Consider the following 13,490-nt stretch of genomic DNA (forward strand, 5'->3'; position numbering starts at 1 on the left):
TTACAAGCCTGGGAGGGGCAGATGCCCTGGTGGTCAAGGGTCACCAGGACCCTCCGAGGTCCTGGCAGTCTCTCCGTGATCAGAAATGGTGGCCGACTGGGCACGGCACTCCCTGCCCCGACCCGGCCTGTGGGTGCCTCGCGGGCACCTCTGGGCTGCAAGAGGCCTGATCACCGCAGCGGTCCTTTTGGCATCCCTGGGACTCTGAACCGATGCCTTTCCGGTGTCTCTGCACCCAGTCACAGGGGCTGCGGCCTGGCAGGAGGGATTAGGACCCTTCTCTGAGACGCTCTGCTCTGGGCCTGAGGGGCACAACCCCACGGAGACCTGCAGGCGACAGAGTCCCAAGAGCTGCGCCGGGACTAGGGAGATGCCTTCGGCCACAGGGCAGAGGGAAGGGTCGCCGCAGCGTCATGACAGGTGTCCCTGCAGCAAAGAGCACCTCCGTTAAGGCGGTTCCAAGCCGGGCGATCGACCTGAAGTCCGTAAACCCGACCTTTGTATGGTGGGCGCCCCTGAACCTGGTGTTTGGCATCATCTCTGGGTCTTAAGCCGACTTTCACACCGCCTCCCAGATGGAGTGTGGAGGGCCTGTCCTCCCGCTCCGCAGCGGGCAGCTTGGAGCCCAGCACCGCGCAGGACGCAGAGCCCAGAGGACTGGAAGCGGTGGCCTGTCCCCGCCGGTGCCCTGCGCCTTCCAGCTGCGCCGTGCAGCCGGCTGTAGCGTTTCCCCCGCGAGCAGGAGCCCGTGACCTGACCGCCAGAGCCCCGAGTTCTTAGAAGGGAAAGTTCTTTTCCTTTCCCACCCCCCATCTGGTGCCCCCAACTCGACTGGACTCCTCCCGTTGGGAGCTGCGGTGGCGGGAGGGCGGTAGTGACTTATCTTGTCGACCTTCCACCGAAGTAGAGATGATTCCTCTCCTGCTGAAGTGTCAGTGAAAGTTAGGGGAGAATTAGGTTTTGTAAAAGCTGAGTCTCTTTCCAACCCAGGGAGGAGGGATGGCAACTGGTTTGCCATAGTGAGCCGGTCAGTAATCGGCATGCTACAAAGCAGGTGCGGAGTCCAGATGGGACGGAAGCCTCCTTTCCCGTCCCAAGGTTAAATGATTTTTAAGCAAGTCAGAACTGAGTTAGAAGTCTGGAGAAAGGGGCTAACTTGCAGGCCATTCGTTGTTTGGCGATTTCCAGGAAAGCAGCTTACAAATTGGGAACTGGTGGGTGGACTGCTGCTGCAAGTACTTCAGCTGAGGCTGCAGGTTCCAGCTCTGGGAAGCGAGTCTCCAGGCCTTGAGGCCCAGAATTTCTTGGCCCTGAGGCTCAGCGAGATAAAGAACCCACCTGCCAATGCAGGAGACTGGGGTTTGATCCCTTAGGTTGGGAAGATCCCCTGGAGGAGAGCATGGAAACCCACTCCAGCATTCTTGCCGGGGAAAATCCTATGGACAGAGGAGCCTGGCGGGCTGCAGTCCATAGGGTCACAGAAGAGTCGGACAGGACTGTGATGACTGGCTGCAGGGGTGGGCGGGCTGCGGTCTGCAGCCTGAGCACCGGCCCGGTGTTTCGCTCCTAGCGATCTGTCCGTCTCCTGTGGGGGCGACCATCCAGATTGGAACTCCAGGAGGGGTCGGGGATTGCAGTTTGGTCCTAGAGTTTGGTAAATAGTCCTGGACCTATGGGGTCCCAGTTCATCCAAAATGGGGAGCAGAAGGTGGTCTACCCCAGTGCTCCAGCGGTGCTGATGCCGGGGGTCCTGGTGAGCTGCAGCCTGGGGGACTCCTCCCTGGGCTCAGGGACCTGGGCCCTGCTGCTCTGGTGGCGACACTACCCCCCATTCCAACCCCAAGTGAGTCTGGGACTGGAGAGGTGCCCGGGGCAGAGAAAAGGATGAGTTTAGAAAGACCTCAATTGTGCAAAATGAGTAGTTCCCTTCTCTGGTAGCTCAGAAGGGCTGGGAGTTCGGAAGTAGCACCCGAAATCAATTTAACCTGTTCGGGAGGGACCACCGGGAGGTGGTACGGGGTTGGGGTGGAGGCTGGTGGAACCGCGAGGGGTCTCTCGAGGCGGGCTTCAGTGAGGTTTCAGGACCACCCCAGTCCTGCGACGCGGTGAGAGCTCCAGGATCTGCTCCAGGTCTCAGGGCAAAAGGAAAGATAAGGAAACACCCTCGCCGTTGGGTGGCCCAGGAGCCGGCGGGACCCCTGGGTGAAGAAGAATCTAGAGGCCACATTAGGACCAAGGGAGTTAACACATGAATAGTACAGGCTGAAGAAACCACGGGGATCCTCAGACTAACGCTTTGCATTTGAGGAAATTGAGGCCAGAGCGGGGCGGGCCGTTCCCCAGGTCCCCTCTCACCTGGCGAGGACCAGGCAGGCAGTGCCGCCGCGGGCAGGGAGGCCAGTGCTGGAGAGGCCGCCGGGCCTCACCTCTGTTCATCCTGAGACCGCCGGGAGGAAGGAGAGGAGGAGGAGACACCCCAGCGTGGGGACAGGGAGAGGCGACTGGAGCCAGGTGGACACTCCAGGCGGAGGCCAGTCTTCAAGCTGGACGGCGCTGGCAGCCCAGACAGCCGGTCCAAGGCTCGGCACTGGCAGGCTGGCCCGCTGGGCCTTGGTCTTCTTGTCTGTAAAATGGGCCCATTAGCAGCTCCATGGCTGCGCAAGGTTCCTGGGATGGGGTGTGAGGAGGCAGGCCAGAGCAGGTGGATATCGACCTCCTCCAGTCTGCGTCCTTCCCGTGAGCTCGCTGCTTTCCCCCCGCCCCGGCCAGGTGCAGCTTGAATGCTGCCGGCCCCACTGGGCAGACTTCTGGGACCCACCATCTGGAGTTGGAAGACGAGCTGTTTTCGGGGTCCCCACCAGTTCTTCCCCTTTAACTTCGAGCTGAGAAGTCGAGAGGTAGATGGGCAGTCAAGAGGGCAAGGGAGCCAGGCCAGCTTTGTCAGGGACTCAGAATCGAAAGCTTAGTGGGTTAACGTGGGTGGGAAGGCCGGGTGTTCCCAGGGCGCAGGGTCTACCTGACCTCTTGGCACTGTGGCCTTCTCTTCAGGGGAAGGGAGGCGGCTTTGGAAACCCAGAAAGCGCCTAGGGTGGGCCATCGCTGCGTGTGACCACGCCAGGCAGGACGTAGCGCAAAATTATTCCGCCATCTGATGATCTGTGCTGGGCCTGGGGAGGCTGGGGTCGGAGCTGGGAGAGCTCAGGGTGGCCAGTCACTGGGGTTAGGCCCCCTTCCTAGGAGTCGGGGTTCCCAGAAGGTGGCCTCCTTCTAGACACTTGTCCAGAAAGCTCTTGCGGAAGAGACTGGCTTCACGTCCCCAGCTGAGGAGCAGGAGCAGAGAGAGGAAATAGGCTGGTTATGGGGAGAGAACAAAGCCCCTCCTTTCTACCACCCGCCCCCCCCCCCCCCGCCAAGACCCCAGACAGGTGTGGGCATGCAAGAGAGGCAGGGACCACAACACACGTGACAACCTTTTACTCCAGAGAAGCGAGCTTGTCACACACACAGTTACGTGGGGTTGGAGGCCTGCGTAATTCCAGTGGCCGGATTTGTCTGGGTTTGGGTTCAGGCAGAACCTTTCCCGCCCGCCCCGCCCCAACACACCTGAGTGCCAGGAGGAGGGCTGGGGTGGGGGCCGCCCTAGAAACAGTCGCTGGGGATGGAAATGCTTTGATTTAGAGTAAGGAGATTTAGAGTAAGTAAGGAGAAATGCGCCCTAAACCGACTTGGGGTCACAGATCCAAGGCCTTTCTCTACTGCAGCCCGAAATAATGTAGGCTGTTTTTTTTTTTAAGTAGACATATTTTTTTAGACGAAAGTGGGTTTTTACAATCCTCTCTCTCGATCTCTACTTGGAAGTCTGCCAGGCTGTGCGCCAGGTCTGGGGGAGGACGCTCACAGAGGCAGAGCAGGAGACTCCGGCGGGCAGCCGTGATGGGAACTCCAGATCTGCGGGGCCCTGGTGGTTGGGGGCGCTCAGATTCACCTCTGGGGGGTTGACCAGCGCTCTAGACCGGCTGGGAGTGCTTGGGGGCGCACACCCGGAAGCCTGGCGGGGCACTTGCTGGCCATGAGGCCTCACCCCCATCCTTCAAGGTGAAAGCGTCAGACAACAAGGTCCAAGGTCGCTGGTCGCTTCCAGTTGCCTGTAGTCTGAACGTGGTACCACACTGACTCTTGGCCAAGTAGGACAGGCTGGAACCTCCCCCCCTTCCCCTGCCCCTACCCAGAGCCAGGCTCCCTTGGGACGCGTCTACCAATCACTCCCCTCAATACCCATTCTCCGGGCTGTGCAGCTGTTGGTTTGGAAGAGAGTTCTAGGGCCAGGATTTTCAGGGAGCCCAGTGATAACGAACCACTCCAAGGCTGGGAAAGGACTGAATTACCCCCATTTTCCGTACCCAAGCTTGCACTGGGGGAACTGTGAGAATCACCGTCAGTCCAGGAAGTTCTTATCCAAGTCTAGACCCATTCATTGGTCACTGGATACAGTGGGTTCAGCTCCTGGGTCCAGAGGAGCAAACCCAACTGCCTCCTTTGGGTCTCCACGTGTGTGTTGCTTCATCTGAGAGGGTGAGACCCGATCTCACAGCAAGGGAACCCCTCCAGTTTCCCGCCTCACTGAAGAACAGACTTATTTATGTGATCTGATGTTTATGGCCTGTGACCTGCACCCAGGCACAGCCGGTGCTCTTTCAAAAGCTGTATATTGACCGACTACCTGAGCACCCAGAAAGGAGAGACTATATTTAGGTAGCATCTGCAGCGGGCTTCCCAAGTGGCTCAGATGGTGTAAAAAAAAAAAAAAATCTGCCTGCAATGCAGAAGACCCGGGTTCGACCCCTGGATCGGGAAGATCCCGGGAGAAGGAAATAGCAACCCACTTTAGTATTCTTGCCTGGGAAATCCCATGGACAGAGAAGCCTGGCGGGCTGCAGTCCATGGGGTCACAAAGAGTCACAGAAGACTGAGCGACTAATGACTAACACTGGCAGGCTGGGCCTGGCAGGGTTGAAACCAAATAGCCCGCTGAGTGCGTGTACAAGGTCACCCACAAACCCTTGGAGGCAGGGGGAGAAAGGGGATACCTGTCTCCCTTTCCCTGTGACCTCGTGGCTGACCCCCGCAAATGGCCTAGCCATCTAGATTCCCAGCATCAGACACTGCACCCCGCTGCTGACACATGTAGGTCATGCAGGACCCCAGACCCTGGCTGGAAACCACAGGCCAGGTTGGGAACCCCATTTGCTCCATCCAGTCATTGGTATGGTGCAGGAGTTTCCCAGAATCAGGCAATACAGACCCGTCAACGACATAATCCTGGAGGAGCTCAACCCAGCCTTTTCTTACACTCTTCCCTCATTTTTCTAACAAATGAAGCTTTTTGTCAGGCCCAAATAAGGACCGTGTATCCAGCACCTCACTTTTTCAGGAGTATATATGGCTTTATGGTAACAAGATGGTTTTTTTTTTTTTTTTGGTTACAAACCTTACCTTCTTTAGTCTCTGCATCCAGCCCAAAGTAGATTTTTATGGGCCCAGGGAAAAGGCCTTGCGCACAGCGGTTTCTAATGGAAGAGCTGGCAGCCCCATCACCCTGTGAGGGGGCCTGGGGGCAGGGAAGTTCGAGGAGAGCCTCCCACCACCCATCCCCGTCACGCCAGGTCCAAATCTCCGCTGGCAGAGCGGAGGCGTGGAGAAACCGTCATGTCAGATCTTTATAATAAGAGGACAGGCCCTCTTGATGTATCCCGCTATTTGAATTACACAGAAAGCTGGCCTGTGTAGCCCAGTGCACTTTGGTGTGTGAGGCTGGAAGGCTTTGGGGAGACCCGGAGAGTCTGGTGTCGGGGAGAGGTCATTCCCAAAGATGCCAATTTCCCCAGGTCTCTAAGACCCAGGCCTTAGGAGGAGTGAGGGCCACGGGCTGTGCCCACTGTCCAGAGAAAGCCAGGCAAAGGTGGCCTGGCCCGGACCAGGGGACGGGACCAGGAGTAGGCTGAAGGACCGTTAACCAGCTGCGTTTGTCCACTGACGGACATCAGAATTCCTGGACCCTTATTACACTTTTTCTTCATTCACGCCCCCGAGGACTTTAAATGTTGGTTCTTTCCATTCTGGTTAAGTGGAGTAAATGCCAACACCAGCCGGCTCTCGGGTGCTGGGAAGGAAGGACCTTCCGATGGCCCTGTACCGTGGTCATCCTTGGGGGTGCGGGTGAACGGTGGTTTCCTGAGGTTAAAGAGACACCTCCGTTCCATTCTGAGGTGGGGTCTGGGGAGTGGGGTGGGAGTTGTGATGGTATTTGGGAAATCAGGCTATGTGGAAATTAGCCAATTCCTTATGGGGAGACCAGGATAAACCTCTAGGGAGACATAAAGGCCACCCCTTTCTTAGTTGCTTAGTAGAATTGGCCGGTAGAGGGGTCTCCAAGGTCTCTGGGGGGCCCTGGGCCTGGAGGTGCTCTGGGCCCTGTGGCTCCCTGGCACGGGGGTGGTGGGGGATGCATTTTCTGCCTGCCTGCGGGGATTGAAAATTCCAGAAGCCGTGGTGCTCCAGTAGCCCCGCAGGGAGAGTGGGGAGACCCAGGTGCCTGCACGCCACTCGGGGGGACTGTCCTGGGAGCGGTCCTCGGATTCGCTCTGGCCCCGGGTCGGGCCCCACACTCCCAGGAGCTTCGGCCAGGGGGCCGGTCTGCCCTAGAGGAGGGGGATGCCAACTGGGAGGCAAGACTCTCAGCTCACCCTGTACGTAGGGTTGCAGCCCGGATGGGAGGGAGCAGGGTGCTAAGACAGCAGCGACCTGCCTTTGCCACGTCGCACCGGCCTCGGTGCTCGCTGGAGGGTTTCGGGCCAGGCTGCTGACAGGAAGGACTCCAGAGTGCGGGCTGGGGGTCCCTCTGAGCTGGTGTTTAGCACTGCAATCTCACCGGGCATTCCTGCTTCCTGCAGAGAAAGCCTGGGCGCCCCTGGGGTCTCAGCGGCTGAGCTGAGGGCACTTGAGAGGGATATTCTGCTGAGCAGGGCTACCTTTGCCCTGGTGCACTTTCTGCAACACCAGTGGCCTTCCTGGAGGTGGTGGGGAGCCACCAGAGGCTTTGGGGGACGGTTAAGAAGCAGAGGGGCTGCAAGACCCCGATTGTGTGATAACAAACACTTCCCAGTTACCATCTAGTATATACACTGCTCTCCCAGCCCACGGTCCATCCCCCTGCCTGCTGTTGCTAAGTTAGGAGTTCACCTTGGGGAAACCCCCAGGGAACCCCTTTCCAGGTTGGGGCTCCTGAATTGGAAGAAGGTCGGTGCTTCTGGGGTGCATGAGGAGGGTGCTGAAAAGTCAGGGAGTTGGGAGGATTCCAGGAGGTTGAAAAAGGTTTTTTAAAAAAAGCCAGAAAAGCTGCCTCTAAGATGGCCAGGACTCTTAAGTTTGGGCCGCTCTGTCTTTGAGAAAATACATAGGTGCCAGCTTCGCAGGGTAGGGAGAGAGGAGGTACCTTTGGGGGGAATGTTACTGGTCTAATCCGTATTCCCGTTTGGATACGAGGATGGCCGATTTCAAAGCAGATTAGATTACCTTGTGGCATGTCAAATGAAACGGCAATTTCAGAGCGGTGAGCCCGTGGGCGACCCAGAGGAGCTACCTACGGGGCCAGGCGGCCTTCGACCTGGAGGCCTCCGTGGGAATTTCTCCTCTGCCTTTTTTTTTTATTTTGCCAAGGAAGGCCAAGGAAGGGGTGATGCGGGTGGGCCGTGGGGGCGGAGGTCGCTGGCTGGGTGCTGCCGTTTACCGGTTTGCTTTGGTTCCCGTCCAGGTTTAGGAGACGCGTGGGGACAGCCCAGCCGCGCGGGGCCCCTGGACACTGTCGCCAAGGAGCTGGGATCACACTTGCTGCAGGTAGTGGGGTTGCCACGCAAGGGGCGGGGGAGGAGAAGCGCTGTGCCACCCAAGGCCCTGGCCTGTGCCCCCCAAGGCCCTGGCCTGTGCCCCATGGGGCCTCCCTTCCGACCTGCCACGCCAGTCTTCAGGGGAGGCCCCTTCTCACGGAGCCTCTGGAGGGTCCATTGACCAACCCCCAGGCTGCAAAGGTCAACAGCGATCAGACTTCGGGCCAACAGACTCCCCACAACTCCTCTTCTTGGGGGGGCAGTGCTGGGGCCCCATGTGGATTCTGCACAACCAGTACAACCTCGGTCAGCCCCCCACGAACCCAACACCTAGCCTCCTTTCAACTCCTGCCCCCAGGACTCTCTAGCCCTTGAGACCTAGGGGAAGGGCGAAGTCCTCTCCAATCTGACTTTCCTCAGCACACTGTTTCGGAGCGCTTGCTCTGTGCCTGACACCGTGCCAGGTGCTGGAGCCAGAGAAGGAAGGCCCAAGGACACTCCAAGCCAGAGAGAGGGAGCAATCAAGTGCTTGATGCTTGGGTGTGTGTTTGGAGAAGTTGCAGTCGAGACAGCATCCATAACTGAATCTCAGCAGTTGAGGTGGACGGCGGGTTCAGTGCCGGCCAGATTCTATTCTAAATCTACTATATCATCTCTTCGCTTAGAAGTGTGTTCTATTTTTAGCTGCATTTTTTTCAGAGGAAGAAGTCGAGGCACAGAAAGGTTAAGCCGCACGCCTGAGGTCACAGCACGCGGGGCGGAGCCTTGGTCCACCGGAGTGGTCCAGCTCTTACCTGGGGGCAGCACGGGACATGGTGTGCGCTCCTGGCTCACCGAGGAAGCCCTGGCTTGGTCTGTGGTCCGCCGCTTAGCGCCCCCAGCCCGCAGCCATTCAGCCCGGTGCTGTTAAACCGCCCTGACCTCGGGTTCCCCCCCCCGCGGTGTCTGGGGCCGGGGCAGAGTGAACGGGCGCACGACCGGCCACTTCCAAGTACGGGGCTGGCGCTAGGTGGGGACAGCAAGTCCCGGTGTCTCGGAGTCTTTCAAATGCCCTTTACAGAGCCTCATCAACGACCCGATTCATTCCCCCCTCCCTTCATTTGTCTCTGCCACCGAAAAATGCCTACCGAGAGTTATTTTGCATTTCCTCTATTTTGTGTTTTCTTTTAAAAAAAAAAAAAGTTGGCTTCGAAACTCGGGGACTTGGGTCCGCGCTACGAAAAAGCAGATCTGTTCAAAACTCTTTTGCCCCCAGATGCCCGAGTGTGATTTTTTTTTTTTTTTTTTTTTTTTTTTACTGCACGCGCTGGGGAAGAGAAGCTCCGGGGATGTTTGAAACCCGAGGCTTTTCCAGCAGAGCGAGCGGTGCGCTAGTCGGCCCGGGAATGGCGCTGTTGGAGCCCTTCCCGCGCCCCGCGCGCTGCCCCCAAGCTCACGTCCAGCGCCGCGCGCGGTATTTTGCATGCCTGATGCGCCTTCATATTACAAGTGACACTAATATCACAGACAACTCAGTGCCAAGGAGCGCCACTGAAAACCTGGAGGCAAAGTCAACGCCCCCAAGTCTCTCCACTGTACGTTTATTTAATTCCGGAGTGTCTGTGGATGGGCGGCTTTGCAGTTAATATACATGCAAGCGCATTAGGTCATTTGCAGCTCTGAAGGCAGAACCAACATTTTCCATTAAGAGTATTATTTTTTAAGCTACTACTGGCAACGTTCAGAATTTAATTATGATACAACTTTTTCTCTTTTCCTCATACAGCCGCTATTATTTCATTTCATGTATTTCTTTCATGATTTTGGAGTTAAGCTTGCAAAATGGGCCACCATGGTGATAACTTTAGAAATCGCTAGTTCATATGTTTGAAAAGGAGTTTAGTTGGTAAAATATTTCGTAGCTGAATTAGAAACATGAAAGTCGGGCTCCTGATCAAGGTGTTGATTTCAACCTCAACACAAGAAAAGTTCATGATGGCAGAGAAGTTTTTGCAGCAAAACTGTATTTGAGACAGCAGAATGGAAGGATATCTTTCAAGTTTCACTTCTACATTCTTTTTTAGGCACCCCCCCTCCAAAGAGGGGGTGGATTTAGAAAAACCAAAGGTAATCTGGTTTCAATTACATGCTGTAAAAATAGAATTTGTGGCCAGAAATTAATTTGGAATATTTTTTATGGGGGCGACGTTGTGGGTTGTATGGGTCTTTCACCAGCTTTATTGCTTTTCTTTGGTTCTGGATCTAAAATATGAATGGGTAAATAAAATGCAGTTTCCTTTTTCAAAAATAATTTAGTCCCTTTATCCTTGCCACACATAAATGCAATCATTACCTTTCATTTAACTTAATTATGTCTTATAATTTTACTTTATTTTTTTCAGGGCTAGCCAGCTTTGGCAAAAATCAGAATATCCTTTGGGTGGTTTTAATTGTTCAGAAATTGATGCTTCTTCTCCCTGAATTTTGCAAAGGTCGTTTGATCTCTTGCAAATTCTGAATAATTAATTCTGTAGACATAGTCTGTTAAAAAATAACTGGGTATTTTCTTTTATTTTCTGGGGAGTGGGAGTGTTCAGAATTTATTATTCAAATGGTACTTAGGGATAACTAGAAAACTGTGGCAAATAAAGCATATGTTCTAGTGGTTTAAACGGCTGCCAATTATGACATAAAATGGTCTATACAGTGGTAGATTTTCCCCTAAGTACCATAGGACTCCGGATTTGTGCTAAGTGCTAAAATAACCCCAACAATAAAGCTACTACGTTTAAACTGAGCTTGATAGGAATTCTCAAATGTTTTGCATGATTTTTGTGATGTAGATGTAAGACTGTTTTTAAAGTCCTTTTAAAGTATTTGAGAGCCTGGCTGGGGAACGAAACATAACGTCTGTCTCACGGCTCCAGGGCTCCATTTTTACATTTAACCATATACGTTGATTATAATATTTTACACATTGCTCCATCCCACTGACCGTATGATGACCAGCTTTAACTCTAACATTTATCGTCTCTTACCCTGCTGCTTTTTCTTTTACAGACTTTGGATGGATTTGTTTTTGTGGTAGCATCTGATGGCAAAATCATGTATATTTCGGAAACAGCTTCTGTACATTTAGGCTTGTCCCAGGTGGGTATCATCTAATTTTATGTACAATTAAAATAATAAATTAAGCGTTGGCGGATCTTGACAGCCTTACCCAACTTGAAAATGAGTCTGTCCAAGAGTCTGCTTTTGTGTATGAACCTAATCCAAAATTGCAAAATCGTTTTCTTTTTTTTTTTTTTCCCGCCGGCAGGCTAGGTTTTTCTTCTCCGTGTTACGTTTCACTTTTCCACTTTCTTTTTCCTTTGGGGCTAATGCCTAGTAATATCTTTGCAACAGTCAGCTTTGTCTGTTAGCCTGGACTCTGCTCATACTGTAAAGCTCTCTGCCCCTAAGAAGAACTTCACAAAGGGAGATTTTTCAGTGCACGCTCGATGGTCTACATGTGGTATTGTGAGTTGCTATGAAAGAGAGAGGCAAGCTGATGTAGAACATGGATTTTATGCAGAATGTGCTTTGGGGAGAGAGAAAAGGGGGGTAGATTTATGAGTGTTCACGTGGAATTCAGGGTAATTTTTCCTGAGTTTTTCCAGCTCAGTGGTCGTTTCAGTAAAGCATTTTATATGCTTGTGATAGAAACTCATAAAACTCAGTTTACTACTATTTTTTTGCACAGCGAAGTCCTGGTTTCTTTAGAACATTTGAATATTACCTATTTTTCTGGAACCGTCTTCTAAAAAGGAGGTCATTCCCTAGAGGAGAGAGGGGCACTCGATTTTATCTGTCCTGTCAAGCCAAGGGTTTGGTGGAGGATTTGGCTGCTGTCTGGGCTGTGGCCAGTCTGGATGGCGGGGGAGTCTACTGATGGTTGCCCATCCACATTTCTGATTTAACAAGCCTGGATCATGGTTCTAAGAGTCACACTGTTTAATACATGTAGGGGCTAAATGTTTCTTTACATTGTGAGTGATCGGAGTGCTTTTTTTCATTACAACTGAAGACACACTAGAATTAATTAGATACAGGAAATGGGCTCCCAGGAGGCGTATGAATAATCTGTGTTGCACCACTCTCCTCCTGTAGTTAAGCCAAAGTAAAACATGCCAATTAAAGTGGCTTGAGTTTTCTCATTGAAAAACAGAATTACCAATTTGGAAACCTGCATCTGGTGTTGTATTTTTTTTTTTTTTCTTCTGCCAAGATGTTTCTTAAACTTTCCATTTGTTTACAGCCTTCTTTCCCAGTGGATGGACATCCTTACCCAGGTCCAAGGGGGTTTCTGTACCTGTGTATTTCTTCTGCAGAGTCTTCTAAAATGAATCACATATTAAAATTGTTCAGCATTTTCTGTTTTCTTCCTCTTCTCTTCTTTTATGATAGCAGGCCTCCCAGATAAGATTTAATAAGGCTTGACTCTTTCACCTATGTGACTCGTGGGATTAGTGTACTTGTAGAATGGGAAACACTATCGGAAATATGAAGTTTTCTCTTTTTATCTTTTCCAGGGTTGTTATTCTCTGAATTTGCACCTTATTAATCTCTGAATGGTTAGAATTATTTAAGACCCTTTAGTTGGACCCAGCCTGGCTTCTACTTCTGACTTGATCTGTGGCTGAGTGCCTGTGATCAGATTTCTTAACATTTTAAATGTAACTTAATAATAACTTATGATTAGCCTTATAATAATGTCACAAACAAGACAAAACATTTCACATACTTTTTTAAAATTTTATTTTTAATTGGAGAATAATTGCTTTACAGTATTGTGCTGATTTTTGCCATATAACGTGAATCAGCAATAAGTATACATGTCACCTCCCTCTTGAACCTCCTTCCCACCCCCACCCATTTCACATACTTTAAAAATGACTGGCCAAATATACTTTAAAGTGGATAGAGTCATTTTTACTGAATATTAAATTCAGATCTGAGCTCCCTAGCAGCCAAAGCAAAAAGGAAATGCGTTTAGTTATATGGTTTTCTTTGTCTGACAAGGGTTGGCAGTTGACCTCTCTGAACCATAACTTAAATAAGAAAGTAACGCCTATTGTACCGCTTCTCTAGGATCATGGTGAAAATCATACCAAAGGCCCGCCTTGTGTGATTTATAAACTATAGGGAGCTACACAGAAGCCAGGCGGTATCACAGCTAGAACTGCACTTCAATTAGCACCCTTTGGTGGGCACATATTAGGGATACTTAGTCATGGGAAGTGTCCTGACACATCATAAGGCTGTATGTACATACCGCAGGGCATTCCAGTTCATTCCATCAGGCTGTTCTGTCTGGCATCCTATATCCCTCTGTCATTTTTCTCTTTTCACGTGGGAAATAAAAATGATCGTTTTTGAACACGATAATTAAAAATGACCAAAATATTGGCTAGGTAACAAACACAGCTCGTGTTCATGATAAACGCCACAAATGGAAATCTAATCAGAATCACAATTTAAACTATATTTCCTCTCAGTCATAATGCAGATGTAAAAGTTTGTATATCATAATTTTGAAAGGGGAGGGAGTTAGATACTACCATTTTCCAAGAAAACTGTAGAGATGCC

General features: G+C 51.9%; 1 protein-coding gene across 2 annotated transcripts in view; it reads left to right on the top strand.

The window, feature by feature from the left end:
* SIM2 (SIM bHLH transcription factor 2) overlaps positions 1-13,490 on the top strand; it is a 49,556-nt gene that overhangs the window by 863 nt on the left and 35,203 nt on the right. The window contains exons 2-3 of one of the 2 annotated variants that reach the window (XM_043474702.1): positions 7,811-7,893; positions 10,923-11,012. In XM_043474702.1, the coding sequence (XP_043330637.1) occupies positions 7,811-7,893; positions 10,923-11,012 (173 nt within the window). The remainder of the gene's footprint in view (positions 1-7,810; positions 7,894-10,922; positions 11,013-13,490) is intronic. The other variant, XM_043474703.1, reaches the window with a different exon arrangement.

The sequence above is a fragment of the Cervus canadensis genome, chromosome 7 (genome assembly GCF_019320065.1).
Source record: "Cervus canadensis isolate Bull #8, Minnesota chromosome 7, ASM1932006v1, whole genome shotgun sequence".
Classification (NCBI taxonomy): Eukaryota; Metazoa; Chordata; class Mammalia; order Artiodactyla; family Cervidae; genus Cervus; species Cervus canadensis.